The sequence below is a fragment of the Lynx canadensis genome, chromosome C1 (assembly GCF_007474595.2).
Source record: "Lynx canadensis isolate LIC74 chromosome C1, mLynCan4.pri.v2, whole genome shotgun sequence".
NCBI classification, from domain to species: Eukaryota; Metazoa; Chordata; class Mammalia; order Carnivora; family Felidae; genus Lynx; species Lynx canadensis.
In genome coordinates, this window is record NC_044310.1 from 163,842,228 (window position 1) to 163,869,523 (window position 27,296).

At 50.9% G+C, this 27,296-nt stretch overlaps 2 protein-coding genes and 1 long non-coding RNA gene across 6 annotated transcripts; 2 read left to right on the plus strand and 1 right to left on the minus strand.

Annotated features, from left to right (window-relative positions):
* The first annotated feature begins 2,221 nt into the window (after window positions 1-2,221).
* Window positions 2,222-6,128, plus strand: HOXD8 (homeobox D8). Of its 3 annotated transcripts, XM_030325584.1 has the most exons (3): window positions 2,222-2,295; window positions 4,138-4,285; window positions 4,674-6,128. In XM_030325584.1, exons 2-3 carry the CDS (start codon window positions 4,261-4,263, stop codon window positions 4,967-4,969), a joined length of 321 nt encoding a protein of 106 aa, XP_030181444.1. In that variant the 5' UTR covers window positions 2,222-2,295; window positions 4,138-4,260; the 3' UTR covers window positions 4,970-6,128. The 3 variants fall into 3 exon arrangements, with proteins under 3 accessions (XP_030181444.1, XP_030181442.1, XP_030181443.1); XM_030325582.1 differs by lacking the exon at window positions 2,222-2,295 and having other exon boundaries at window positions 3,688-4,285; XM_030325583.1 differs by lacking the exon at window positions 2,222-2,295 and having other exon boundaries at window positions 3,688-4,285; window positions 4,677-6,128.
* A 999-nt stretch (window positions 6,129-7,127) lies between these two features.
* Window positions 7,128-11,004, minus strand: LOC115520852. 2 transcript variants are annotated; one of them, XR_003970876.1, is made up of 3 exons: window positions 10,660-11,004; window positions 8,894-9,010; window positions 7,128-8,531 (listed from the first exon to the last, which is right to left on the minus strand). It is a non-coding gene; the product is annotated as an uncharacterized LOC115520852 (long non-coding RNA). The 2 variants fall into 2 exon arrangements; XR_003970875.1 differs by lacking the exon at window positions 10,660-11,004 and adding an exon at window positions 10,169-10,235.
* A 12,675-nt stretch (window positions 11,005-23,679) lies between these two features.
* HOXD4 (homeobox D4) lies at window positions 23,680-26,731 on the plus strand. The gene is given in 9 exon segments (XM_032594443.1): window positions 23,680-25,224; window positions 25,226-25,294; window positions 25,297-25,333; window positions 25,336-25,454; window positions 25,456-25,567; window positions 26,105-26,136; window positions 26,138-26,222; window positions 26,225-26,355; window positions 26,357-26,731. Coding segments are annotated over 9 exon segments (768 nt in total). The 5' UTR covers window positions 23,680-25,131; the 3' UTR covers window positions 26,447-26,731.
* The last annotated feature ends 565 nt before the right edge of the window (window positions 26,732-27,296 follow it).

The window sequence follows — 27,296 nt, forward strand, 5'->3', positions numbered from 1 at the left end:
CAAATATTCAGGTTTTAATGCTAAGAGTAACATCTTTAAAAGAAAATAATAAAATGAGCTTGGGTCATTTCTTCGTTTTCGAAGTGCTTGGCTCCTCTGACCAAAAACAAAAACAAAACATGTTACAGTTAATATTTAGAACGTTGTAATTTGTTCGGTCTAGCCCGTCCTATAATTGTGGGCGATTACGGAATGGGGACCTACTGTGTCTGGCAAAAGAAGGGCTGGAAGCTTTTGAAAAAGACTATTGGAAGCTCTCGGGAGTACAAATATGTTTGGCGTTCAGAAGCCCCAGCTTGTTGCACTTGACTTGTTGACAATCAAAGGGATGAAGCATTATTAGTGTCAGCGATCCAAGCCCCAGTCAAACTAAAGAACAAGATTAGAACTGCTTTGAGTCGAATAAAGGGAAGTTAAACTCGGTCAGTTGGAGGCGGCATTTTGCCACTAGAGGGCGCTGTTGCTCCACTTTGTGATCTCGTAAAGCTGGCGTTGCGGCGGCGGATGGTTTTGATTTAATATATTTACAATCTTATTTTTAATTTCAAATTAGGATAAACTTAAGCAAAAATAAGCAATGTACACTATTAAGTTCTCCAGCCGTGTTTTTGTTAGGTATAAAATTTTGGATTAGTCAGGATTTCAGAAAATTTGAACTCCGGCACGGCTGAAACTATAAAATGTTATGGTTAAGTTAATGCATTCTATCAAAACAAACGTGTAGAAGCATAGATCTTTATTTCCAAAGTTAATCGTGCCCTTTTCCCATTCAGATTATGAATAGAATGCTTGGGGGGGCGGTGAAACTGTTTTGTCCCAAGAGGAAATGTTAGTTTGTAATGTTATCTTAATTAGGCCAGAACATGTAGAAATGAATTTCGTAGTGCTTGTGTTTCTTTTTCGCCCCCCACCCCGAAATCACACAGTTCTGGAAGGTGCCTTGTATAATTGACATCTGGGCTCGTTCTTCTTTTTCCCCATTCTATTCCAAAACCCACTCACTGGTCCAGAGTTTTAGTACGCATACACACACATGCCAAACATTGAAGTTAAAAAAAAAAATTACAAAGTTGGTTCCAGGGCTTTATTGAGAATACTTCTCTTTTAACTGGGTATTTGCAAGATTGGAGTACAAGTCGTTAACTATCAGAATCTATTTGTTCGCCTTCGGATCTCAAGGAAGTTTTACCTGGCGATATCCAGCAGAAAACAACCCCCCCCTCCCCGCCCCCAGTCTCCTCCACTCCATGCTAATTTAAAAAATAAAGCATGCCCTTATCATCTGGAAATTCATTAACAATCCGTTTACCTTAACCATTTCCAGGCATTCCCAGTAGAAACAATTGAATGAGTATTACATACTATCTTGTTATGCCTTTCCATCTCGACTTCATTTTCTCCATTTGCAAAATATGATTCAGTCCTTTTGCAAAATATGATTCAGTCCACAAGGACTGACCTCAGGATCGCACTCCCAGACTGGACCAACCCACGAGTAGGGGGTAGTTGAAACGACTCGCCTGCTGCGCTTTTGGGGGCCGTCTCGGGTTTTTAGACATTTGTATTTGGCGTGAAAAGCCGGCGTGCTGTTTTAGTTTTAGCCGGAGCGTCCTCGGTGGGCTCGGGGCGTGTTTCCGAGGAGGTCGGTTCCCAAGGCTGGTGTGGGCCTGGTGCCCTCACAACAATGGGTTAACCCTGAGTGAAAAGGGTTCGTCCGTCACCCAAAGAACCCACGGAAAAGGCCGAGCAGGCGAGGGAAAACTCCCTCAGCATAGACTCATTACATTTATTGGACATTAAAACGGGAGTAGAGAGGGGAAAAAAAGAGATGTGGAGGTCAGAAGATAGTTGGTGGTGTAACGCCAAGCGGCATTAGACTGAGCTTCTAAAATCAGGAATATTTTGCCGATTCACACTGGACTTGCCCACATGACTCGGGACGGTTCTCTTCCTCACCGCTCACAAGCTAGGATCAGCCTTCTCTTTCCTTGCTTTTGGAAAAGTTAGTAACTTTTTAAGCTGAGTCTAGCGCCCGCTCTCAGCAGAAAGTTCACAGGCTTGGCAGATGGACTAGAATCGTTAGCAGACGATGGGCGCCGCCTTCAGCTGCCTGGAACCGGCGCGATCCGAAAGCCGGCCCGGAGGTTCGATGGGGGGAGGGGGGTGGGGGAGGCACTTGCAGGCGTCGGCCCCCTGTGCTCCGCCCGGGGCCACTGCCCGCCCTGGTCCGCTCCGTGCCGGGGCTGGGACCCCGGAGCCGCGCGTCCTGCCCGAGGAAACACCACCCACCCCAGCGTGAGTTCTCCTTCCCGCCTCGGAACATTTCTGTCCGCTTTTCTATTTACTCCCTCAGCAATGCTAATGCCTGTTTCCCCCCCCCCCCCGCCCCCACATTCTTCAGCTTCCCCCCTGAGCCTACTGCTGACGTCTATCAAGGGTGAAATGATGGAAACTATATTCATGGGCATGATTTCCATTAAATATCAATTAACCTGGGAGCCTCAGCCAGGCGTGCAGTGCGTCAAGGGTAAATGTACATCTCATTTCCACAAGGCCTGCTCGCCTGGAAAAGAAGGGACTAGATTCGCTTTGATAATGCCAGGTTTTGGGGTCACCCTTGTGGCCTTTAATCAAACCACTTAGGACCCAACCCAACTGTACGCGGTCCGGCCTGTCTACACCGTTTGCCCTTGTTCCCTGGGCTGCGCCCGCGTGTCCTGAGGTGCAAAAGCCACGGCCAACCTCTGGGGGGCTGCTCTAGGGGCCAAGGGAGGGAGTCATTTGCTCCTGTAGCCTCTTGGGAGTGGCCTCCCTGCCTCCCCCAAGTGTAAGGTTCTCTCGCGCCCCCGCCTCGCCGGCCGCGGGCCGCTTTCCCCAGGCCCAGGGGGGCAAGACGAGCCCTTGGCAGTGCGGCTTTATGGGCCCCCTTTAAGGCCGGCGGAGGCATCTCCCGGCCAGCGTGAGACGTCCCGTCGGGAGCGACGGTGTCGCCTCCGCGCGGATCCCTCCGCGCGGTTATCTCGCCCCCATCTTCTCCTCACAGTGGCGTGGTGCGAAAATGCCTCGCCGGGGCGCACCGGGGCGGCAGCCTCGGCGGCGGCGGCGAGAGCGGTGGGAGGGGGCCGCGGGGGGGCCGAGGTGAGAGGTGGCGGCGGGTAGAGGGTGTTTTTTTCTCTTCCCTCCAGAGCGGGGGTTTGTAAACCGAAGCCAAAGAGTGTCCCCGTGGGCCGGGCGCACTTTTTTTTTTTCTTGTCCCGGTGCGCTCAGGGCCGCCTGGTGCCTGAGAGGAAACAGTGGAGGCAGCGGGGCAGGTCACCCGGGGCGTCGGCGATTATATTGTGGCCCAGCCGGCGCGCGCCGGGAAAGGCCGGGCGGGCGTGAGCGCGGGGGCTGGGCGAGGCCCCGCGACCCGCGAGGGAGGCGGTGCGAGGCCGAGTCGGCGGGCGCGAGAGCCGGGCATGAACGCCCAGTAGCCAAGTGCCCGCGGCTGCCGGGCCTCAGAGGCGACGCGCGCGCAGTCGGGCGGGTGGCAGCAGCAACGTAGCCCGGCGGCCCCGGCGGCGGGAACAGCCGCCCCAGAGGCCCCCGCGGCAGTGCGGCCGCGCTGAGGCGCGCTCCCTGCCAGCTCCGCACCGCCCGCCCGGGGCCGCCCTACCTCGGCCCCTGGCCGCCGCCGCCGCCGCCCCGATGAGCTCTTACTTCGTGAACCCGCTGTACTCCAAGTACAAGGCGGCGGCCGCGGCGGCGGCGGCGGCGGCCGCGGCGGGCGAGGCCATCAATCCCACTTACTACGACTGTCACTTCGCGCCTGAGGTCGGCAGCCGCCACGCCGCCGCCGCCGCCGCCGCCGCCCTGCAGCTCTATGGCAACAGCGCCGCCGGCTTCCCGCACGCGCCCCCGCAGGCGCACGCGCACCCGCACCCGCATCCGTCACCGCCGCCCGCCGGGCCGGGTTGCGGTGGTGGGGGCGGCCCGGGCCCCGGCCAGGACTACTTCCACCCCGGCGGGGGCAGCCCGGCCGCAGCCTACCAGGCTGCCCCCCCTCCTCCTCCGCATCCTCCGCCTCCGCCTCCCCCCTGCGGCGGGATTGCCTGTCACGGGGAGCCCGCGAAGTTTTACGGATACGATAACTTACAGAGACAGCCGATTTTTACGACCCAGCAAGAGGCCGAGCTGGTACAATATCCTGACTGTAAATCGTCCAGTGGTAATATTGGCGAGGACCCAGACCACTTAAATCAGAGCTCGTCTCCTTCTCAAATGTTTCCCTGGATGAGACCACAAGGTTGGGATGCATTTTTTTTTTTTTTAATGCGGGGAGAGGGGGAGAAATCTGCTTTCATCTCACGTTCTAGCTTTAAAAACTACCTTTTCCTCTCTCTCTCCTTTTCCTTCTTGTGTAGCTATAGTGGCTCTTATTCATAAAGTAATACTTTTTTTTTTCCCTTAAAGTAGAAACCGCGTAAAGATGATGGGGACAGTAATTGTGAAGATCTTCCCTCTGTTGCTCTTGCCTGCATATCCTATATATATCAGAGCTAAAAAGACTTGTGTATGTTTCATCCTTTAGACCTGTTCCAGAAAGCTCCAGCAACCTGCAGAGGCACCATTTCATTTCTAAAACGTTTATTTTCCTCTTTTTTTTTTTTTTTTGGTTTGTTTATTTTAATCAGCAGCTCCTGGTAGACGAAGAGGAAGACAAACCTACAGTCGTTTCCAAACCCTAGAGCTGGAAAAAGAATTCCTTTTTAACCCTTATCTGACCAGGAAGAGAAGAATTGAGGTCTCCCACGCCCTAGCCCTCACGGAGAGACAGGTAAAAATCTGGTTCCAGAACAGGAGAATGAAATGGAAAAAAGAGAACAACAAGGACAAATTCCCAGTTTCCCGACAGGAGGCAAAGGATGGAGAAACCAAAAAAGAAACCCAAGAGCTGGAGGAAGACAGAGCCGAAGGCCTGACAAATTAACTTCTACCTTTAAATTTTTACCACAGACTATTAAAACTAATGATCAACACATGCTGTTGGACACCATCTATTTTCTTTGTTGGAAAGAACTTTACCTGTATTTCAAGCTACCTTCATGTCACTGCTCTTGAGGTTTCTGCGCTTTGAGAGGGGCTTGGGTGTTAAAAAAAAAAAGTTTCTAGTATCGAATAGAAGCAGCCCTTGAGCTGTCCTATGTAAGGGTAATTTGATACTGACCTTGTTGCTATATTTTTATAATGGTAGTTTTTAATGTCTGAGCTGGTGATTCGCCTCAACAACATAAACTTCCTAATGATTAGCACTAAATAATTGAATATAAAATGCTTTATTAATCAAACAAGTGCACTTGAACACTTAAAATCATTTCTTTATGGTGAGTAAATTAAAAGAGTCTATTAATTTTTTTAAGAATTATGCCTGCAGAATATTACTTTATGTTATTAAAACATATTTATGTTTTATTTCTGCTTTTATAATGAATGGTTCGGGTGCCTTTTGTTTACTCCTTAAAGGTTTCTTTGGGTATTTTGTAAATGTAATATCTCTGGGAAAAGTCTGGGCCAAATATTGAAAAAAGCACATGTTAGCTGAAGAGTGTAATGTGTAGTTCGGCTCTGCAGCTTCCTTAAACTTGGGGAAAAACGTTGGGCCAATGAGAAAGTTTCAGGAAAGTGTCAAAGTTGACATTTGATAATTTTTCATAGTGTATACAAATTATGGCAATTTAAATCATCTAGAGTGAATGATACTTGAAAAGCCAATATAACATTTTCACTCATTAATTTTTCACTCTGGCTAGTCGCCTTGTGGAATGGCCCCTCATTTCTCAACTTGCTTTCGTTTTTGAACTGCGCTTGGCATTGCTGAAATCGCTAGGTCTCTGTGTTGTGGCCGCTGCTGTGATTCCGTTTCTCTGAATAGGTGCCATATTTATTTGTATTCCCTTCGCTCTGTTGCACGCCCATTTTGAGCCATCTTGTGTGCGTCTCAGATGTCGGTTGGTACGTCCTCTGCTGTTCTCCAGGGATGGCCCTCACCTATTGAAACAAGCCCCGAGAGCAAATGCAGAAAAATTTGAGTGTAAACAACCGCTCCAGAACATAGCTAGCTCCTTAATAAAGAAATGAATCTTTTTCTAGAGCTAGTGTCTTTGAGCGCCGCACATAAACCCTTTCCCTGAGTCAGGAAATACCTCCTGGGCTCACTAGAAGCTGTAAAGCTTCCTGTTTGATTTAAAAAAAAAAAATAGTAGTGGGGATTACAGGCACTGCGCTGCTATAAAGATAAATAAATAATGCAGGGGATGGGGTCTCTTTTTTCATTCCAAACAGGGCTGGCAAGGCTATCCTAGCTTCCTCTTGCTGTAAATAACCTTGCCAAGGTACTGTGAAAGCTTTGAACTTCGCAAAGGATTCAGAGTTGTGGGACCAGTGGGGAAGACCCAGAGTCCGGTTACACCACAGCTTATTCCGCTGAGCCTGTCGATGCTGGGGTTTGGGATGTGTTATTAACAAGATATCCATTTTCCATTGGAGCTTCTCCTGCAGCTGCCATTTTATGAGGGAAGAGGAGGGGGAAGAGGGGTAGTGGAGAAGAGAAATTCAAGGTGTACCAGTATTTCTGCCCCCCAAACGGACAGCACCTCATCAGAATAGACATTGAAGAGTTCTTTGCTTTCTCTAGATGTTTTTATTTTTAAGGAGGTACATTTTGATTTCCAAAGTGGTTTTTATTGCACAGGTGAAAAAAAAAAAACCCGAAATCTGTTTTGGGCCTGAATCAGCCCCTCAGGCATTGGGGGGCTATTTGCCTGCCACTTCAAGGACCGGGGAAATGTCGGCATGGGTGGGGCCAGAAGTGAGGCACCACCTAGCTTTCCATCCAGGAAGAGGCCGTAGCTGTGGCATTCGCTGACCTGAGCCAGAAAAGGACAATTTTAAGTCCACGGGCGGCCTGCGGCTTAAGAAACATTTGCACAAGAGGAGACAGCTGCAAATGTCCATGCTGGATTTGGAAACGTTCTGCTGTGTGCCGCCTGAGACTCTGCTGTTGGCTTCTACAGAGCAAGGGTGCCAAGCGCCTGAAAGCGTGGCTAGAGAACAGCCTGTGGGGGTGGGGGTGGGGGGGGGTGGCGGTGGTGGGGGTGGTGGTAGCAGCGGCCGTGGTGGTGGCAAGTGGCTAGAGCTTCTCGCTGGCTAAACTCCGGTGCCCTCCATTTAGGGGACTTCCTCTGTTAGCAAAATTCGCCGTCTCCTGCTCAAGAATATTCCCCAAATACCAGTTTTAGAGTCACTGATTTGGGGCAAGACTCAGGTAGGAGACCTGGTACGTGAATGGATGTGGAAATGAAGGAATGAAGGGGAAGTAGTAATGTCCTCATTTCCTCCGTATTCTGTGTTGCTCTGGAAGTGTTGTACCTTCTTGTCCCATTGGCCCCAAATCCACAGTAAAATGGTAGCTCTTGTACAGAAAAAAACTCTGTTGCAGTAATTGGTGCATTAGAGAGTATTTGTACATACACAAATTTGGTATTCTGGGGGTATATATTTGGTGTATTTGTACATAAACATGGATTACATATTGCAGAAAGTATTGGTCATAAATGTAGGTATATATGTTTCTTTTTGTAGCTGGGAAAATCATAGATCTGCTTCCAAATAAAGAGTTTTGAGGAATTACACATCTGTCTCTCTCTGTCTTCCTCTCTCTCTCTCCCCCACACACACACCCCACTGTCTTTCTTACAGTGGCTAGAAATCCCCCCCATCATGGTATTTCATGCAGCCGAGCACAGAAGATACCCTTCTAATTGGCTCAAATCTGTAAACATCCGAGGGGTGCGGCAAAAAGCGAGCAAACATTTTTGCTGCAGAAATTTGCATAAACCTTCAGAGAATCCTTTGCAAACCCAGACGATGCTTTTCAGCCCTGGATTGCTTAGAGTCTGCTTAGAGAGGTCTGTAAACCGTTCAGAGAAAAGGACCCTCCAATGTTAACACTGAATGAAAGAACCAAGCCTTCGAAATGATTAGGTCTCTGTTTTTGAGAACCAGGAACACACAAAAGAGGGTGTGGGTCTCAATGGTTTCTAGAGAAAAGTCAGTTCAGGGACTGCCATTTTGTGAGGTTCCACAAAGCCCAGCACACCCCGCTTACCTCTGCACAGGAGAAAAAGTACAAATATGGCTGCCTATTCAACAATGCAATGTCTTTTTCCCATCCCTCCTTCCCCAAGCTGAAAAGGAGGGTAACAAAGCTCCGCTTTTATTCGGGCAGGAGGAAACTGACAATTGAGATTATTTCTTAGAATATTTTAGAAGTGAACAATCTCTGTTCAGTTCCACATGTACAGACCAGTATAAAGTGTTCTAGCTTAGAAAGGGCCCCCAAAACTTGCCCCACGTATTTTTACACTTTTCTTACACATTTTCTTTTGTAATTAAAAACATTGTTTTATTATTCTTCAGTGCAGAAGGTGTTGCTATTTCACATCCAAGCTTGTGTCCTCTGCTTCCCTGGTGTTTGCTGAATGTTCCGGCATCTGGGGGTAGACAGGGGAATACAGAGGACATTTTAATGGACTTTGGCTACTGCTGTGGTTCCCTCCAGCAAAACTAGAGCACACTGTTTCTAGAAGGAATATGACTTTTGCTGACAGATGGCAACAGAATTCCTTTAATAAAAAACATCCAAGGTCATCGGAACCTTTTCAAGGGATACAAATGGCCTGCTCCAGAGGGTGCTATGTATTTCCTGCTTAGGTCTACGTCCACTGAGGTACTTACTGGGTGTGAGGATGTTAATAGCAGAGAACCTACACATACACATCCAATGAAAATATTTATAAATGCATTACTAGAAGTTCAAAGACAGTGTCCTTGAAAGCTTAGAGGGATGGGTTACCTCTTTCACACAGGTTCTGAAGCCTGGATGGCCATGCCTATGAATGCATTAATGATGAGGAGAATGCTGGGGACCTCAAGGACATTTACTTTCAGCTGGTGTTCTCTGCAGCAGCTCCTATCAGAAGTGCAAAAGGAATGTGATTCCTGCCTTTGAAGAAAAAAGACTATTTTTTTCCCCCAAGGTTGAAATGGGGATCAGCTCTTTTCCCGAACAAATGGAACCCCTCTCCTCTTCAGTGTTGCATTGCGCAGGCTTTCCAATGGTCAAACATTTTGGGGACAAGGCAAGAGGGGGAAATTAAATTGCATAGAAATAAGAAGTGCACTTAGGGGAGACACAGCAAGGGGTTTCATAGGGGATCCAGAAAGACTGCTTCTCCTTTAACCCGGTACTGTCCAGGAGGATATTTCTGCCAAGATCAATTGCCAAGCATTGGGAGTTCAGACTGTTATCTTGGAGAACCTGACAAGTAACCTAAAACCATCACCAGGATTTGAGCTGGTTGGTACCTCTCCTACCCCCAGAAACCCAAAGAAATGGGAGGGACCCCAATTTATGTTGGAGAGGGAAAAGGAGACGGCGGGCTTTCTTGGCCTGCAGAGCCCAGGTTTTCTGCGCAAGATCGCTGGGGGGGCTGGCTTGCCTGCAGATAGATGAGAGGGGCAAAAACCGAAAGTGCTTGGCTGCCGCTCCGGAGCGGGCCTTTCTGCGAGGGGAGGGGAGGAGAAGCCAAGTGACCCGCGCAAGGAGAGTCAGAGGGGGGTGACTGCCAGGATCAACTCCCCGAGCGCCTGGGCAGTACACCGCATTCATTTCCCCTCTAACACAACGCCCTATTCAGCAGAGGTTTCGAGCCAAATCAAAAAAGAGCAAAAGAAATACTTCCTAGAAGAGGTGAGAGTCAGGACCCATGGAGGCAAGAGACGCAGAGACAACAGAGGGGAGCAGAGAGGAAGAAAGAGGAGAGGAGGAAGGAAGGAAAAGGAGGAGGAAGAGAGAGAACAGAAGAGAGCGGGGAGAGAAAGAGAGGAAAAAACATGGCGCTTGCGAGCTGTATGTGCAAAATCCGCAAGGAATTGCAGCAAATTCCTTTTTGTTTGAAGAAAATTTACAACTTGGTAATAGACCTTTTTATGACCTATTTGCGGTCGTCATTGGCTGCGGCTGGTCATGTGCAGGCGCCGCTCGCCTTCACGGCCTTTTTCCTGATTTCCCAGGCGAATTTCCCCCCGCATTCTGCCTTCCTGGAGCCTCACCCCCTCTTTTTCTAACCTTTGTCTCTGCAGAGGTGGGATCCAGTCGCCGGCTGCGGGATTGCGGGGTCCGCGGCGGCCTCCGCTCCCGCCCGGCGCCCAACGTGGCCCCACCGCCGCTTCGCTCGGGCCGCGCCGCTGCCGCCTCCGGAGCCGGTGGGGAGCCCGGCGGGCGGGAGAGCCCGGAAATAGCCCTGGGCTCGGAGGCCCCCGCCGGCGCCGACAACGCTCGCCGGGAGCGGCCGGCCTGCTCCGGGTGACTGCAGCCGCACGGTTCCGACGCGACTCCTTCCCCAACACGAGCGGATCCCTGCCGCCCCGAGTGCGCGTAGCCCGGCAGCGCCCAATGGATTACTGCAGCCGCCCTGGCCGACCGCCGCCTCCTGCTCGGCAGCCTCCGGGTAAGAGTCGCCCCTCCCCGCGCCCCTGCACTGCCACCGAGGAGCTCCAGGCGCCCACCCCTTGGGCAGCCCAGTGAGCCTGCCCCGACTCCCTATACTTCTCCGGGACCTTGGGGTGACTGCGCCCCCGGCTTCCTCTTCACTCCATCTCTGAGCAGGCATCCCCTGGGGCCCCGGATGGGGTCCAGCTGAGCTCAGAAGTCGAAGGGAAGCCCCATTTCCTCTCGAGCTTCCGAGAGGTGGAGAGCAGCAGATAGGACCCCACTGCCTGGATGGAGAGCTCCTCAATCCCCACCCTGGGAAGAATGGGTAGATGGTTCCTGGACGGCTTAGCTTTGCTGTGGATCACTTGAAGGCATTCTATAGTATAGAGCAGTGTTTTGCGGCTTGTCTGTGGTCAAAGGTATCTGGGAGGCTAACAGGTGTTTTTTGAGGGTTGGGGCTTGGGGTGGGGGTGGGGTGGATTCTGTATACCCAAGATGTGTTTGGTTTGTTAATCTAGGCTTTGGTGAGTGATGCTGGCTGATTTCTAGGCTTTATTGAGCTTTATGTATGAGATGGAATTTTAAATATTTTAAACCGTTTCTCTAGTTTTTAGAGAATTTTTGTAACGAGAACGTTTCCCCCCATATCTAATAATCTGTTAGGTGAAATTGGATTATTTTATGTCGCAAAATGTATACATGTTTTGGGAGGTAATAGTATCAGAAAAGCTGGTGCAGGTCTTGGGTAAAAAGCAATAGATATTTAAGAAATGCAAACCATGTCTAAGTTCAAATATCGCGTGTCTTTCTTATTTGCCAGAAGAGGAAAAGAGTAGATGTTTTGCTTTCTAAATGCACTGTCGTGGTGTTTGCCTACAAATAAACGTTGTATAGCAACATTTTACCCTCTACTTCAAAATTACTGAACTGAAACATTATCTATGCATCAAAAGAAAATCCTTTGCAGAAAAAAAGAATGCTTTTATCCCACCCATTTTGAACAGTACTTAAGGATGCAGTTCTCAAAATCCTCTTGACTCTTCCCTCTTGAACACCTTGCGAAATATTAAAACCTGTGGACAATCTGCCGCATTGCGCATGGGATGGACCTGCGCACCGCTGAATATCTTCCCCAAAGCACCCAGCGGCGAGTCCTAGTAGTCCAGATATTCCTTTGTAATCGTTTTGACCATAAATGTATTTCTAAACAATAAATGACATCTTTGTAGAAAGGTATTTTTAGCAATTCACGATGGAATCACGCTGGTTTCAAAATGGAGGGCCACTATTTGTGGCCAGTTGATGTCTGAGGGATTGTGGTGGATCACTATGATCTCACAAATAAGAAACTGAATGATATTTTTTATTTGGAATGTCTGCATTTTGTAGCTATTTCGCCACTACGGTACAATGGCTGTTGAGATCATTGTTTCATATTGGTAAAAAGCATTGCCTATTGAAAAGCAGGCCCCTGGTCAGGCACGTAGGCCTGTCCCCTGGCCTAAGGAGCCCCCTAGGTGGGCTGGGACAAGTGTGGGGGTGGGGAGGAGTTGTGGCTGTGATGGCCAAGCCCTAGTGTTCACTTTTCCCTGGGTTCGGTGGCTGAGTGCGCCCAAGTGACTAAGAACTTAGGCGGGCTGCAGGTCCTTTTAAGAAGCAGAGGGTGAGGTCATGGGCAGATATGGAGGACTGAAGGGTTCTTTGTAACTCCTGTGGTAGCATTAAGAGTTTATTGGAACTAAGTGGTCGGTTGCATTTAAGGGAGTAAATAATCTGCAAATCACATTTGAACTCGGGCCAGAAGGAGACCAGTTAACGCTTTTGCTACTGCCGGAAATGCCCCCATTGTTCCGGATAACCCAAAAAATTAAACCCAATTTTTAAAAATTAAATAAGAAACACTTGGATTGTAAGAGCTCACAAGCCGGGAAGTGTAACTCCCAGCGTATTCAGTGGGAACCTCCATCCGTTTATAGTTCAGGCAGCCGGTGGCATGTCCGGGCCTTGGTGTTTACCGGTCAGGCTGTGAGCTGGGCTTGCACTCTTCACGGGGACCAGCGAAAAGAACGAAGCTCGCTCTTATAAATGTGGCCAAGCACCAGGGCTAAAAACCAAACGTATTTTCTTATCAGATGCTCCTCCAAACAAGTATATTTAGCCAGAATTCTTTCTGAACTAGAGAAGCAGGGGAAAATCGGAACAAAGACAGTATTTCACTCTGGGCAGGCAGGCAGCTGTTAGAGGTATTTACGGCCTTGCCGCAGTGCGGCCGCGGGGCAGGGCACGCGAGGGCACCGGAAGCTAGGGAGAAGCCACCAAGAACTCGGAATTCCGATGTAAGTCCAATTTGGGGCCACTTTTTCCGGAATTGGTGTGAACAGATACCCTCTTTCTAGGAAATGGTCCCTTAGACTTGATGGCTGTGCAGAATGAGGGATAAGTTGTGCTTTCTGACCATAGGGGGTGATTCCCCCCCCCCGCCTTGATTAACGACTCAAGAGAAGCCGTGCAGTAGATGTGAAATTGCTAATCCAAATGACAACCTTGAGAGTGTTCGTTGACAACATGGCGATTTTGTTGGTTTGGCGGAACAGAGCTTGCAAATCAGAAAGGACCGTTGGGGGTTTTAATACAGGTTTTGCTGAAGAAAAAAAAAAAAGGAAGGAAGAAAGAAAAAGTACGTTTTCTGCCTCTCTCAGACGGGGTGTCCAAGCTGCTCTGCAGGTAAGCACGCAAGGAGTGCGCGGTGGCACACACCGCAAAGCGCTGCGCACGCTGCGCTTACCGTTCAGGGCTCTAAGCGCCTGCCACGCACGCTCGTTTGGCGTGTGGCGCATGTGCAGTGAAATAGCCCAGCCCGGGGATCCAACCATAAGGCGCAGATGGGGGGAGGGGTTGAGCGGACTCAGAGCAGGAAGATATAACCTGATCTCGCCACTCCTCCCTCCCTCAGAATTCGCTACTCATCTTGCCTTTATTCCTGCCTTCATTCTAAATATAGCCAACCACATTGTCGTTGATTACGTTATTTTCAAGCATCTTGACTCACCACCCCATCCCAATTTAAGTCTGTACTTTAGAAACAGCCTGCAAATAGGAACTAGTGGCCAAAGGGAAGCCAAATCTTTCAAGGTGTTAAAAGAAACACACACACACACACACACACACACACACACACACACACACACACACACTTTTAACACTTAAAAGAAGATTTATATGTGTGATCCTCGGGGAAGTGTATAGATTTTTTTCCAGCTTGGTGCCTCTGCTTGGGAAAAGGCCTTTCCTCCTGGCGTCTACTCAAACCGCCAGACTTCGGGCCAGTCCTTCAGGCGGACCATTCCCGGATTTTGTTACCCTAGAGCAGCACGTTTGAGGGCTCTGAGGGGGCCAGTGGCTCAGCATAGAGCGGCCAAATAAATAAGTAAACGACAAACTGGAGGGATTTTCCGCCTGGACTCGCCTAATTAATAAGGGATGCACTCTCCTGGGCCACAAGCTGGGACGAGGTTGGGGGTGGCATGGGAGGCATTCTCTGGATCCTTTCGACTTCTGGTCGCCCCAGGGGACACTGAGGGACCAGCTCAGAGCCTTTGGTGCGGAAGACCTCCACCCGCGCGAAGAAGCCTCAGAACGCGGTTTCCCGGGCAGGCTCAGTCCCCCTGCTCGACTGTCGGCGCCTTGTCCAGGAGGAGGCGCTGTAGGACAAGCGTCTCGCCCGCTGCAGCGGCGCCGGAGATGCCCCGGGCGCGGGCGGGGGTAGGGAAAGACATGTGACTCCCCTCCCTCCTCTTCTAATCGCAGGGTGCTTTCGGCCTCGGAGGAGGGTCGGAGGTACGGCACCCACCCCCAGAGGGCCGCTTCCCTGGAGGGGCAGCCGAGGCAGAACTGAGGCCGCGGAGCCTGAAGGTAGTGGTGGCAGGCCACCTCACTTCCTCCGCCTTCCCGGAGGTGGCGCGATTTCTGCGCACTGGGCTAAGAGCAGGAAACCAGGGTCCCGCGGTTGGACAAGCCGCGTTTAACCAGTCCCCTGAGGCTGGGCTGCTGTTCTTGCCACTTTTCCTTACTGTGATCCCTGATACCCAGAACGGACAGCCTTGAAAAGCACTGCGTTCAGCGCCCCCCATCCCGACGCGGTCGGAAGGGCCTAGATTTGGCTTTCCTACGACCGGGCTTGGGTTCCGGGATTCCCTCTGGCCTTCCTTGAGGCTCTCAGAGGGAGAATCTCATTGACTTTGCAGGTTGAGGACACTGCAGATTGTCATCTCTACTCTCTTCCACACCCTTTTTTCACCACTGCGCCCATTTCAGGACTTTGGTGGGCTCCACGGGGTGTTTCTGGCACCACTGTGACACCCACCTTCAACATCGGGCTCTGATCCAACCCCACTGATCCTCCATGGCAATGCAGTCTTTTTCTTCCCTCTTTTCCCTACTTTAGGCCAACGATTCTTAATGAAGGCCTGCATTCAAATTGTTAATAATTTAGGTTTCTGGGTCTCAGGCCAGACATTAAATCAGAATATCTGGGACCTGCATTTTGTAAACACTCTCTCCCAAGGCAATTAAGAAGCATGCTTACATTTGTGAACCGCTGGTCAAGAGTCGCTCCTGATTCTTCTATGGTTCTTTGGTGTCCAGGCACCAAGTTCCCTTTACTGCTCAGCACCCCCATAGTTCCTGGGGGTCCCTCCCTAATCAAGTTTTTAAATGTCACTACCCCATAGGCTGATTAATTGCTCCCATTTAGGGAAGGGGAACACTGACTTCTTACTAACTAAAGATTTTAAAGAGAACAAAAATGTTCTCAGTCCGGACTGCTTAGGTTCAATTCTTTACTACTAACCTACTATGTAACCTTAGGCAAGTAAGGCCTGTTCCCTCATTTGAAAAGCAGGAATAAGAGTACCTTCAAGGGTCGTTGTTATGAAGATTTTTACTTATACAGCAATGCTATGTACCATGCACTATTCTCACCACCTTGCATACATTAACTCACTGGTTAAGTACTTAAAAACAGTATTTTGACACATAACAAACATTCAGTATGTGTTATTTATCATCAGTATCCTTTTCCTGCTCAACAATCAGGCCTAGACTTTTAGAGCTGAAAGAGACCTGGTTCATTCACCCAATTCTTGAATTCTACAGAGGAGAAGACAGGCCTAGGCTGGCTCACCCAGGAGAACATAGATCTGGAACTCTTCCTATTGCTGTGGTGGGCCTTGTAGGCCCTGCCCCCTTGGGTCTCAGTATCTGGCATCTGCCTATGGGTAGACTTCAGGGCCACATTCAGAAGGAAAGTGCCCCTAGCTCCTCAGTGGGCAGATGTCAGGTTGAAGAGGCCTTGCACCCACACAGGCACATCTCGGGCTTCTACAGAAGGCTGCAGGCCTCCCACTATGCAGCTCCTAGAGTCACCTTCTCCACCGCCACCTATCACTGACACCCACCAGAGCAAGTCTCTTCTTTCTAGTCTCTGACATCTGGGATGTCAGAAGTGTTCCATTCCCTCTTAATCGGCTTATGTTTCAAGATCTTGGCCTCAGAGCCATGGCTGAGCCACAGCTCCCAACTTGGGCCACAGTGATGCCAAGGTAGATCTTGGAGTGGCCTTATCCCCCCAGATTTCCATCAGCTCTTGCAATTTTTTGAGATTCCTTATATCTTTTAAGAAGAGCTATGTAAGTGCTACTTCATGCTACAACCCATGTACACGCACACACCCCTTGTAACCAGGTTCCACCCCCTTAGTCCTGGCTTCCATGACTTATACTTACAGATTTTTCCTAACAGGGCTTCTGAAGCCATTGGCCAAACTGCTTCTCTTGGCTTAACCAGGAGTTCATCTGGGTCAGATTTTCTCTCAAAACACACATGGTCTCTTTAGCTATCAACCACATCAGATGAGGTTTGGCCCATGGCATAGGGCAGTGCTGCATTCCCAGCCACACCCAACCCCTGTGCCATCTAACCTCCACTCTTGTTTCTCAAAGTACTAAGGTGACCACCCCAGACCCTCCCTTTCTTGGGACCACTGGGGGCTTCGTCGCCCCCGGCTCCATCATCAGAGATCTCAGGGCCCATTCTTTTGGATCCCATCTCTCACTATTGGAGTTTTCTTCTGGGGGTCACCTTTTCTTCCCAGAGAACACCAAGCCAGACCTCCAATGAGAAGACTCCATTGTAGGGGGCAGGGGTGAGGGTAGTGGGAGAAGTGTTCCTCTTCCAGTGATAGAATACAGGGCCAGGAATATGGGATCATATTTCTCCCCTGCTCGGGACTTCCTGCTCAGCCCTTCTCTGGCTCTACCCCCATCCTGTGTTCCTAAGTGCCAGGCCTGTGTAGTCTCCTTCTTCCAACTGCCCCCCATCCAGGGATTTCATTCAAAGTCCCATCCCTACCTATCCTGGTTATGCAGACACTTAGCTTAAGAGGAGACAGGACACCTAGGTGGCTCAGTCAGTTCAGCATCTGACTTTGGCTTAGGTCATGATCTCAAGGTTCATGAGTTCAAGCCCCACATTGGGCTCTGTTCTGACAGCGCAGAGTCCGCTTCAGATCCTCTGTACCCCTCTATCTCTGCCCCTCCCCCACTCATGCGCGCGCGCGCGCGCGCTCTCTCTCTCTCTCTCTCTCTCGCTCGCTCAAAAATAAACATAAAGAAAAAAGAGGAGTGCTCAACAATACCTCTGGGCAAGAGGCCTCTTAAAAGTCAATGTCAGAATATTCTTTCCTGGAGCCACATAGCAAGGACTGTTAGGGTGGGCAGAGGGTAGGCCTCATTACATTTGGACTATAGCTGATACCTGCTGGTGCGCCTTCACTTTCTCCTCCTTCCTGGAAAAGCTGCTCTGGCTTCTAGGTTGGTGGAGTCCTACACGGGACCCTACCTCATGGGAGCTCTCTGGGCAGGAATTCCCAGGACTGGCTCTTTCTAGCCAAATGGGGAGGGGTAGTGCCCAGAGTCCCACTTTCCCCCAAAACTAATTCCTTACAAGTTGTAAAGAAGGCTTCAACCTCTCCTTCCCCACTTCTTCTTCCATTACCAGCACCAACACCACCATTGAAACTCCTTGAGAAAACTCCAGCAAACTGGCCCAAGTTAGTATGTTGTTAACCCTGATACTCAGTCTTTTTATTAGATCAAGTTTGTTCTTCCCTATCCCCACTCTCTCATTCATTCACAGACGCCCGGGACACTGGGGGCCCTGGGGAAGCAAAGACTGTAGGAAGGTGGACACTGTCTCCTTAATCATGTTCCTGGCTGCTCTAAGATTAGAAAGTAATTGAAGATGTCTGCCTTAATGTCTTCCTTTCCTCCTTTTCTGTATGCATAGCTAGTTACTTTCCTGTTATTATCTAAATATACAGAGTAGTCTGTGTCATTTTATTAATCTTCCTGTGTAAGCCGCAGTAAAGACTGCAAGCCCAGTCACCATCCTTCATTACCATTCATTCAGAAAATATCTACTGAGCCCGGATTAGGTGCCGGGCATTGTTTCAACCACCTCCTCAGCCTGGTCTCCGCCTTATATCCCACCCCCCATGAAAAGCTCATCACAATTGCCTGGAAAGTCATATATCCTTTGATTAATTCTGTTTTATTAACCTAAGGAGAAATAAAGCTTTTTTCAACCTCTCAAATTCTAATTATTTTTTTACAGTGGATTAACTGGGACTTATTTTGAAACTGCTCACCTAGTCCTAACAGAATCAGAAATCAGTTTTTAAAGGGTCGATCTTTGCTCATACTTTAAAGACAGATGCTACCAACTGTAAAAGAAAAAGGTGGTCCTGAGTGGCTAATGGGGGAGGGGGGGGGAGAAAAAATGTCCTACGGTAGGTAGGTCGGAGCTAACAGCTCCTGCTTTCTAGCTGATGAAAAGTCAAACCAGGAAATGGGTTTAGAAATACACAGCGAATGGGTAGAAATTAGGATGCAAAGAGATCTTTGTAGAGAGGGGTTTCTTTCAGGGGCTTGGTTGGACTTGTTGATGAGAGCTTTTGCAACTGAAGTTGACTTAGAAATCATATGTGTGTGGGCTTTACAAACCTACACATAACACCTATGCTTTTTTAACCAGAATAGTCAAAAACACACGTATTTTCACACTGTTTGGTGGAAACTCTGGCGGGCTATGGAAGGGTGCTGGGGTCACTTCTCGTTTTATTTACCCCCCTTGGTAGGAGCTGGGGGCATCTTTCCCACCCCCACCTTGCCCAGCACAGAATGTCACATCCTCCTGGAGAGCAGCGCTCAGGCCCAAGCTCCTTTTCTGGGCTTTCTCAGCAGGAAAGTGCTCTCCCTCCTCCTCTCTTAGGCTCTCCCTCCAGTGGGAGTGGCGGCGGCGTAGGGGTGTAGCTTTGTGCTCAGGTTTGGGCTCAGGGACTCCAGCCCTGTGGGAGTAGGGACATCTGACTTCCTGGGCTTGGGTTCCTTGAGAGCCTCATTTGCTTCCTCACACCCTGTCCCCTTCACACCAGGGCTGTTTTATTGTTTTATAACCTTCTTTAGAGTTTCAGTTGCCAAAGATTCCGATGGGGCTATTCTCCAGTTTCTCACTTTACCAAACCCCAAGTCTTGCTGTTTTAAGCAGTTTGGTCACTTGCAAAGGCTCCCCTTTCAGATCTAAGCAAATTATAGAAACCTCTAGGCATGTGGCTACCTTCACCTTTCTCACTGAGTCCATCCACAACAATACAGATCCAAGTGTTAACTCCAACTGCCCCCCACAAGCCCACCCAGCCTCTCCCTCACCACCCTTTTTCTGTTGAAGTTTGAACAAAATCTCAAATAACTTCTGGTATAAACAAGTAAGAGGTAACCTTTGATTTTCCTCTTTATTTACCACATCTAGAGCTAGAAAATGATTGAAATAAAGGAGCTGATGGTACTCACAGTGAATGCAGCCAAAGAATCATAAGACATGCCCACCAACCAGTCTTTTCGAAATAGCCCTATCTCCCAACTTAAAGAGACTTCTCTGAAAAGATGCTATTTGAAAAGCCCAGGGTATTGATATGAATATGACCCCCCTTGCATCCTGAATATTTGGAACTATTTAAGTGTGAGAGAACAGTTTCAGTGAACCTTTATTTAGTGAATAAAAGTTTAAAGCCGAAGGTTATTTATGGTTGTGCAGAGATGAGACCTGAGTGGCTATTTACGAGCACGTGATTCCAATAAACTTTGTTTTATGGCTTGAGAGTTGACAAGCCAAAATATAATTCCCACCATAAATTAGGTTAAGAGCATACAAGTGCAGATGCTTGGTTCTTGGAGCAGCGATAGGGAAGTGAGAGGCTCCAGCTAGCGCCAGGCTCAGAAGGAGACAGTTCGACTCCCAGTTCCCCTGCCCACTGGGAGAAAAAAACAGTAAGTCACTTACTACTTTTTCCAGGACAACTCCAGGGGTGGGGGATTTCTCTGCCTTGTCTTTTCTGCCTGGGGTGAGGAGAAGTCCCATCGAAATTAATGTTCATTTTAGCCTAAACCTAAATTAACAAATAGAATGGGACTCCTGGGCTCTTCCCCTCCCTTCGGGACATAGAAAGTTAGGAACTGAGGGCTCCTACCTCACAAAAGGGACTTACTGTCTCTCTCTTCCTCATAATGGAGCATCTGCTTCAGACGGGAATGAAACTGTGGTAGTCTAGGTGGAGAGAGTGGCGGGGGGGAGGGAGAGAGAGAGAAAGGATAAGGATGGAGATGGCTTTGCCTCTGAGATTTCACAGGGAAGACTGCCATCATAGAAGGGATGAAAACTTAAAGCTGGACACCAGCCCCTGTGAGGATCACCGCTTTGCTTTGTGGGCTCTCCAGAAGCAATACTGACAAAATACTGCCCGGTCCATAGAGCTGCATAACAATCTAAAGCATTGCCATTTACCTTCAAACCCATCGATTTTCCTCCTCCTTCGTTATCATTTGAATCCTCATTTCCCTTGGAAATTGCTCTTTGTTTTGAATTGGAGCAGGAGTGGGAAGGCAAGTCCCAGTCATGCCTGGTCCTTCTTTGGGAAGGAGAAGACAGGTTTGGGGGGCGCTAGTTGGGGCTGAGGAATTTGAAACTAATCTGAAACTGGCAAAAGGGGTTGAATTGCTCCCAGCGCGAGGCAGACAGGGCGCTGGGGCAGGGGACAGATGCAGCGGCTGCCCCCTCCCCAGTGGACTTGCGCCCACCCGGCTGATTGTGCAGAAGGAAAAACACAAAGGCCCATTTTCTCCTCGCTTCCCGTTTTCCCACTGGGGAAACCCTGTTACAGGCAGCCCGAGTCTGGCCAAGCAACCAGTAAGGTTTTGCCCAAGGGTGCATGGAGTGGGGGAGGTGTTGGGGACCATACTCTGCTACTCCCCGGGTCTGCCCTTGAGGACTGCGGTCTCCCGCTCGGCTCCGCGGAGAACTTGGCGCAGTTCCTGGGGGCGGCACCCGAAGCAGGGAGGTCTGGGTATTGGTGGGGTGTCTGGGCCTTGTCATTTTTCTGTGTATCCTGTACGTCTGCTTCATTATCCTGTGGAATTTAAGTGACCCCCGTTTTCATTGCAACAGGTTCGGGACCATGAGAGGCTGCGGCTGTAAGTACCTTCCCGTTTCTTCCGAAATGCGAAGAGGCGGTATTGATAACTGGGGAGGTGTCGGCAGAAGGGCCGCGCCAGAAGAGTAGGCGGTGAAGAAGGGCCCTGACTGCCCTGGCCTGGCGGTGCAAGGGAAGCTCTCTCCGGGGTTGGAGGGCTCTAAGTTGATTGAGCTCCTAGATGGATTTTCTGGGGCCTAGTTCACAGTCACCTATCCAAGAGAGCACACCGCAGGCTCTCACCCTTGTCTCCTTGGGCCTCTCTGGACCTTCTGGGCCTCCCCGGGCCTCCCCAGCTCGCACAGGTGCAGCTCCGCAGCAGCCTATGCTTCTGTTAGGAGCTTGCAGCTAATTAGCAGCCCGCTCCATTAACAAGTTGCGGCGAGCATCGCTTTCTGCTTGAACCAACCTGCTAAACACCAAAGCAATGCGATTCTCTTCCGCCCCCCACCCCAGCCTAGCTTAACCCGTTCCAGCCTGGCGCAGTCTTCTCTTGTCTTCTTTTGTTTTAATAAAAAGACGAAGGAAAGAAAGAAAACGTAACCCTCTACGGCTCCGGGTGTGTGCAGTTGGCCCGCTTCCGGGAAGGAAGGGCTGCGAATTCTGAGCTGTAAGTGGGAATCCCTCCTCGCGCCCCTCCCCCGGCCACAGCTCCAGACGTTTGGGCTGTGGGCTGGGGACACGGGCTGAGCAAGGAGGGAGAGATACGAAGCTTCTGGTTCACTTCTGTTTCTCTGTAACTGCAATTCGAGAATTTTCGCTCCAGAGCCGCTAGTGTCGCAAGCAAACGTGGTTTTGGTGGTGGTAGCGGTGGTAGAGTTGCGGTGGGGGCAGAGATTCTTGGGGTCCTGGGCTCAGAACTTTGATCTTTCTGAGTTGCATGTGCCGCGGAGACAGGTACATTTCTGAGGAGGCCTGTGGGGTCTCCAGGAAGACTACCATTAAGTGGATGGTAGTGGCAGGAGAACCGAGGAAAAGATAGTGACCCTTCCCTTACTGCAAAATGGAGATGACTTTATTTTAATGGGAGATGGAATGAAGGAAGGCGGTAGGAGCCAGGCACCCATCCTCTCTGGTGAGACACCCTCTCTTCAGGTGGAAGAAACTGGTGCTTGGCTCGGGGCCAGGTTTCTTTGCCTTCCAGGATGGGCAGCCTAGTTGACTTCCTGGGGGCTGTGTTCACTCCCAGGAGTGGAGATACCGCCCAGTTCATAATTCCTCTCTATTAATCAGGCTGGCTTAAGTGAAACCGACTCTGGCTCCAGGCTGGAAAATCTGGTGTCCCCAGGACACCCTGGTTTTGCCCCCTTCCTGCTGCTGCCCCTGCTCTGGGTGCTTATCTCTGCCAGGGCTCTTCGCTTGCAAACCCATTCGGCACCCTGTAGCTGAACGCAGCACAAAAAGCCCGAGAGATCAAAAGCATTTGTATGGGCAGTTGAGCGGGAGGTGAATATTTAACGCTTTTGTTCATCAATAACTCGTTGGCTTTGACCTGTCTGAACAAGTGGAGCAATAAGGTGAAATGCAGGTCACAGCGTCTAACAAATATGAAAATGTGTACCCTCACCCGGGTCCCCACCCGGCCCAGCAGGCTCCCCCAGTTTGTCTGGATAAAGCCTAGGCCCAGTGTCCCCAGGCAGGTGGGTATGTGGGAGCACTCGGCATTAGGGGAAGTTGGGGGGAACCACCCCCTTCAACAAGGAAATTTGGCTTGGGGCAGCCTCAGACTCTGGTTAGAATTGGCACCCAGGAAATCCCTACAAAATAGCCACAGCACTGGAACCAAAGGATGGGGGGGTGGGGTGGGGAGCATGCAAAGTGCAGAGTAGAAGCAGGCAGCCAATTTTGCCAGGCTGAGAGGCAGAAAGGCGTTTCTCTGCTCTACCCCACCAGATGAAGGCTGAGGCTGAAACTAATTTTTGAATCACAAGGAGGAAATTAAAACAATCAAAAAATTTTTTCTAGCACCTCTGGCCTATGCTCACAGATCCAAAAGCCGGACTGAGCCTGGGGCATCCTTCTGCCCCTGAAATCCATCCCGGCCCTGAAGTGAGTCTGTGTTCTTGGTGCCCTAAACCGAGGGGTGAGCCCTAGACAGCGCTGAGGCACTGGGGCGGGCGGGTGCAACTCATGAACTTTTGTACTCTTGTGTGCTGCTGTCGGCAAAGCAAAAATAATGAAACTTTGTGATATGTTTGTAAATGATTTCGAATGACCCCTCGCCCTGCCCTTCACCATTAGCACGCCGACCCCAGCCCAGGGCAGCTTGGTGCCTGCAAGCAGTGCCTGCCGCAGGGTCTGCAGCTCAGGACGGAGAGGCCAGCCGGCACAGGGCCCAGGAAGGTAAATGCAAGACCTCTTGGGGAACTAGCTTTGTCAGCCAACCTGGCTTGCCCCTGCACTGGGAAGAAGAATGGGCAGAGGATATTCTCCTCTTGCATCTTTTCTCCTGCCACTAAGGGCATTTGCTCCTTTCTGGAAAATACCACTTGATAAGGGGGAGGGGGTGGATCTAGAGAGGAGGGTAATAAAGCCCCCATTTCTGGGATGGATTATTTTTTCTTCTTTTCTTTCTTTCTTAAGAAGAGTGTCCTGTCTCCTTGGCTGCTCGGTAACTCCGGCCCTGGTGCAAGGATGGGAACTCGTTGCTGCAAATTGTCACCGAGCTCTTCAAGCTACCTGAACCCTCTCTGAAAGTGCGAGTGGCTGCGTCGGGCCGGTGATGGCTCCGAGGAAGAGGCCGGGGCTGGCCAGCGGTCTGGGTACCCACTCTAGGTGAAACCCGGAGGTAGTAACGTTGTCTATATATACCCTGTAGAACCGAATTTGTGTGGTATCCACATAGTCACAGATTCGATTCTAGGGGAATATATGGTCGATGCAAAAACTTCATGTTTCTCCGAAATAGCCATAGTCGGAAGCTGAGGCCAGAGGCAGCCGGGTGCGGGTCAGTTTCCTTTCTGTTTTATTACCTTAGACTCCAGGAAGATGGACTGAGCCTGGTGACACGGGGGGGGGGGGGGGAGCCTTTTCCCCGAAGCCCCTCACGTTTAAACAGAGGTTCCCGTGTAAACCCTTAATTGGTTGCAGAATGCAGGGCCAAAGGGCTAGCTTTTGGGGAACTGGGGAGCAAGGTGGAAAGCCAGGTAGCCCCAGCCCCAACTCTGCCCTCAAGGAGCATGAAGTGAGGTCAGAGGGTGCCCAGTGAGGAGGCTCACAGGTCGTTGACTGCCACGTGGGAAAAGGGAGTGCAGGGTCCTTTGGAGCCTATCTGGGTGAGGTGGGGGTACCATCATCACCTTCCAGGCCCACCCCTCAGCTGTATGAGCTGGGTGGAGGGCGGTCTTGCCATACCTGTAAGACCGACTTTGGCTAAAAGCACTCCATCCTGGGCACTCACAGCAAGCTTGGCAGTTACTCATCGCCTGATTTGATTCGGGCCCGCCAGACTGTTGTAACTTTTGGGTGACCCTGAGGAAGACAAAGCCGGGACTCGGCCTTTGTATGGCAGAGTCCCCGTTCCCGCGGGCGGGAGCCCTGCCTGCCTGGGGTACTCTGCCCAACTCAGAGGCTGCCTCACCCACCGGCCTTTTGTCATTCTGCAGCCTGACAGAGTTGGGGTTTCACTCCCCCTTGAACTGTACCCATTTTGGGGGCTGTATTTCAGCGGGGGTGAGTGGAGAGGACACTGGAGGTTAACAAAGTCAGTGGCAGACAAAAGCTGGGATTACCTGCCAGGAATGAGGGTACAGGGAATTGGAGAACTACACTAACATCTGGCGGGGGCCCTCAAATGTGCCATGGCGAGCCACTTGATTACACGTATGTTATTTAGTTAAATTTGTGAAAATTATGAGATGCTCACCAACCCGGTGATAAACTCGCTTCCTCGCTATTGGCTGGCTTGGTCACATGGCCGCCAACTTTATTCAGTTGACAGCAAGTAGGAGGGCCCTATGGAAGGAGAAAAAAAGACAACACGAGAAAAATTAGTATTTTCTACCTTCTGAAATTAATGGCCATGAGTTCGTATATGGTGAACTCCAAGTATGTGGACCCCAAGTTCCCTCCGTGCGAGGAATATTTGCAGGGCAGCTACCTAGGCGAGCCAGGGCGCCGACTACTACAGCGGAGGCGTGCAGGGTGCAGACTTCCAGCCCCCGGGGCCTCTACCCACGGCCCGGACTTCGGTGAGCAGACCTTCGGAGGCGGCGGGCCGGGCCCGGCTCGGCGCTACCCACGCGGGGTCACGGGCAAGAACCCGGCGGCCCCGGTGGCCATACGGCGCCCCAGGAGAGCCGTGCCCACGCCGCCCCGGCGCCGCCGCCCGCGCCTCTGCCCAGGCCAGGGCCTGCAGCCAGCCGGGCGGCCCCAAGCAGCGCCCCCCGGGACGGCACTCAAGCAGCCCGCGGTGGTCTACCCAGGGATGAAGAAGGTGCACGTGAATTCGGGTAAGGCATGGTCCAGCGACCTATCAGTCCCCACCCAGCCTGGAGGCCTGGGCCCCCGAGAGGGGGTGCGATGTGGGTGGGGGCTTGTGGGGTTCAATGGGCGCCGCAATTACTCTCTCCCATAATTTTTTAGATGAGGGAGCAGGCGGGACCATGTGGCTGGCTGCTTGGCTGTGGGCGAAAAAGGGGGTGGAGATGGGGGTGGGGTGGGGGAGGACTCCATTTCAGAGCGGACGGAACCTGGTAGAGGAGGAGAGGGGGTTTTTCCAAAATGCTAGGGAATTCCGGAGCTCTCGGTGGGCCAGGGAGATGGGAGCAGTTAAGGGGATCCCCGCCCGGAGCCTGGGGGAGTGGGTGGGTGGGAGTGAGCGGGTGCGGGGTACAGAGGACGAGAGGGCGGGAGGGAGGAAGGGAGAGGGCTGGGGAGTGCGATGGGAGGGCGCGGGCCTCGGGCACGCAGGAAGTGAGCGGGCAGTGGCGAGGGCCCTAAGAGGAGCCGGGCGCTGACCTGACCGTGCTGTCTGTTTTGTCTCGCAGTGAACCCCAACTACACTGGCGGGGAGCCCAAGCCGGTCTCGGACGGCCTACACCCGGCAGCAAGTCCTAGAACTGGAAAAAGAATTTCATTTTAACAGGTATCTGACCCGGCGCCGTCGGATGAAATTGCTCACACCCTGTGTCTCTCTGAGCGCCAGATCAAGATCTGGTTCCAGAACCGGAGGATGAAGTGGAAAAAAGACCACAAGCTGCCCAACACCAAAGGCAGGTCCTCGTCCTCGTCCTCCTCTTCCTCCCTCCTCCTGCTCCTCCTCAGCTGCCCCAGGCCAGCATTTGCAGCAGATGGCCAAGGACCACCACACGGACCTGACGACCTTGTAGAAGTGGGGACCCTGGGCCCATTCCTCCCTGCGCTCCCGGCTGAGCCGAAGCTGCGGGGGCAGGCCAGGCTTGCTGTCACCTCCCTGGGCTCTAAGGTACTGTGGGGTGGACCTGGGATACGCAGGCCGCCCTAGGACCTAGGTTAGCATCTGCCCGAGGGCAGCCCCCTCCCTGAAGCGGGTATGGGGGTGGGAGGGGGGCGGGATTCTCTCTCTAAGTATATTATCATATGGCAGGAGCTACTGAGAACATAAACCTTGGCGAGTCATTAAACTTATGAAAATCTCTGCTGTTGGATTTTGAATTTGCAAATGAAGGTTGGATGCTTTATCCCAGTGTGAATTTTGAACATCCTCCCCCACCCACCCCTCCAGGGATCTTGGTGGCTTAATAAAGTGGGGGAGTTGAGGCAGCAGGTTGGCCATCCCTGTGCTAGGTGCTTTCAGTGGAAACAGGAAAGCTGGGCCAGGATTTCTGAACTTTCTGGGTTATCTGTATAATTTCCGGTGTGAAAAAATATTTGCTCCCGGTGGCCCCATGCCCAAAGAAATGAGTCTAAGAAGGAAGTGGAAATGGGTTGGGTTATTTTATGTTTAGATATATTTGCTTAATATTTATTTGTTGGGGGATGGGGGACAGAAATAACTGACATCTTAATGCCAAAAATCTTAAGAAGGTGAAAGGGGCTGAGTTTCAGGGAGAAGAATCAGAGATGTGTGGACTAACTTCTGGCTCTAACCGGCATTTTGAACTCCACCCTCCCCACTCCCCGGAAATGTGGTAGGGGGCCCTTAACCCTTTTTAGAGGGAAGCAAAGGGTCCACTCAAAGTTGAGTTCTTGAAAATATAT

What these genes read in the sequence shown, in the direction of transcription:
- HOXD8 (XM_030325582.1), top strand. Translation starts at nt 3,688, where the DNA reads ATGAGCTCTTACTTCGTGAACCCGCTGTACTCCAAGTACAAGGCGGCG. An exon ending in TCCCTGGATGAGACCACAAG is followed by an intron (nt 4,286 to 4,673) that starts GTTGGGATGCAT and finishes TATTTTAATCAG; the next exon opens with CAGCTCCTGGTAGACGAAGA.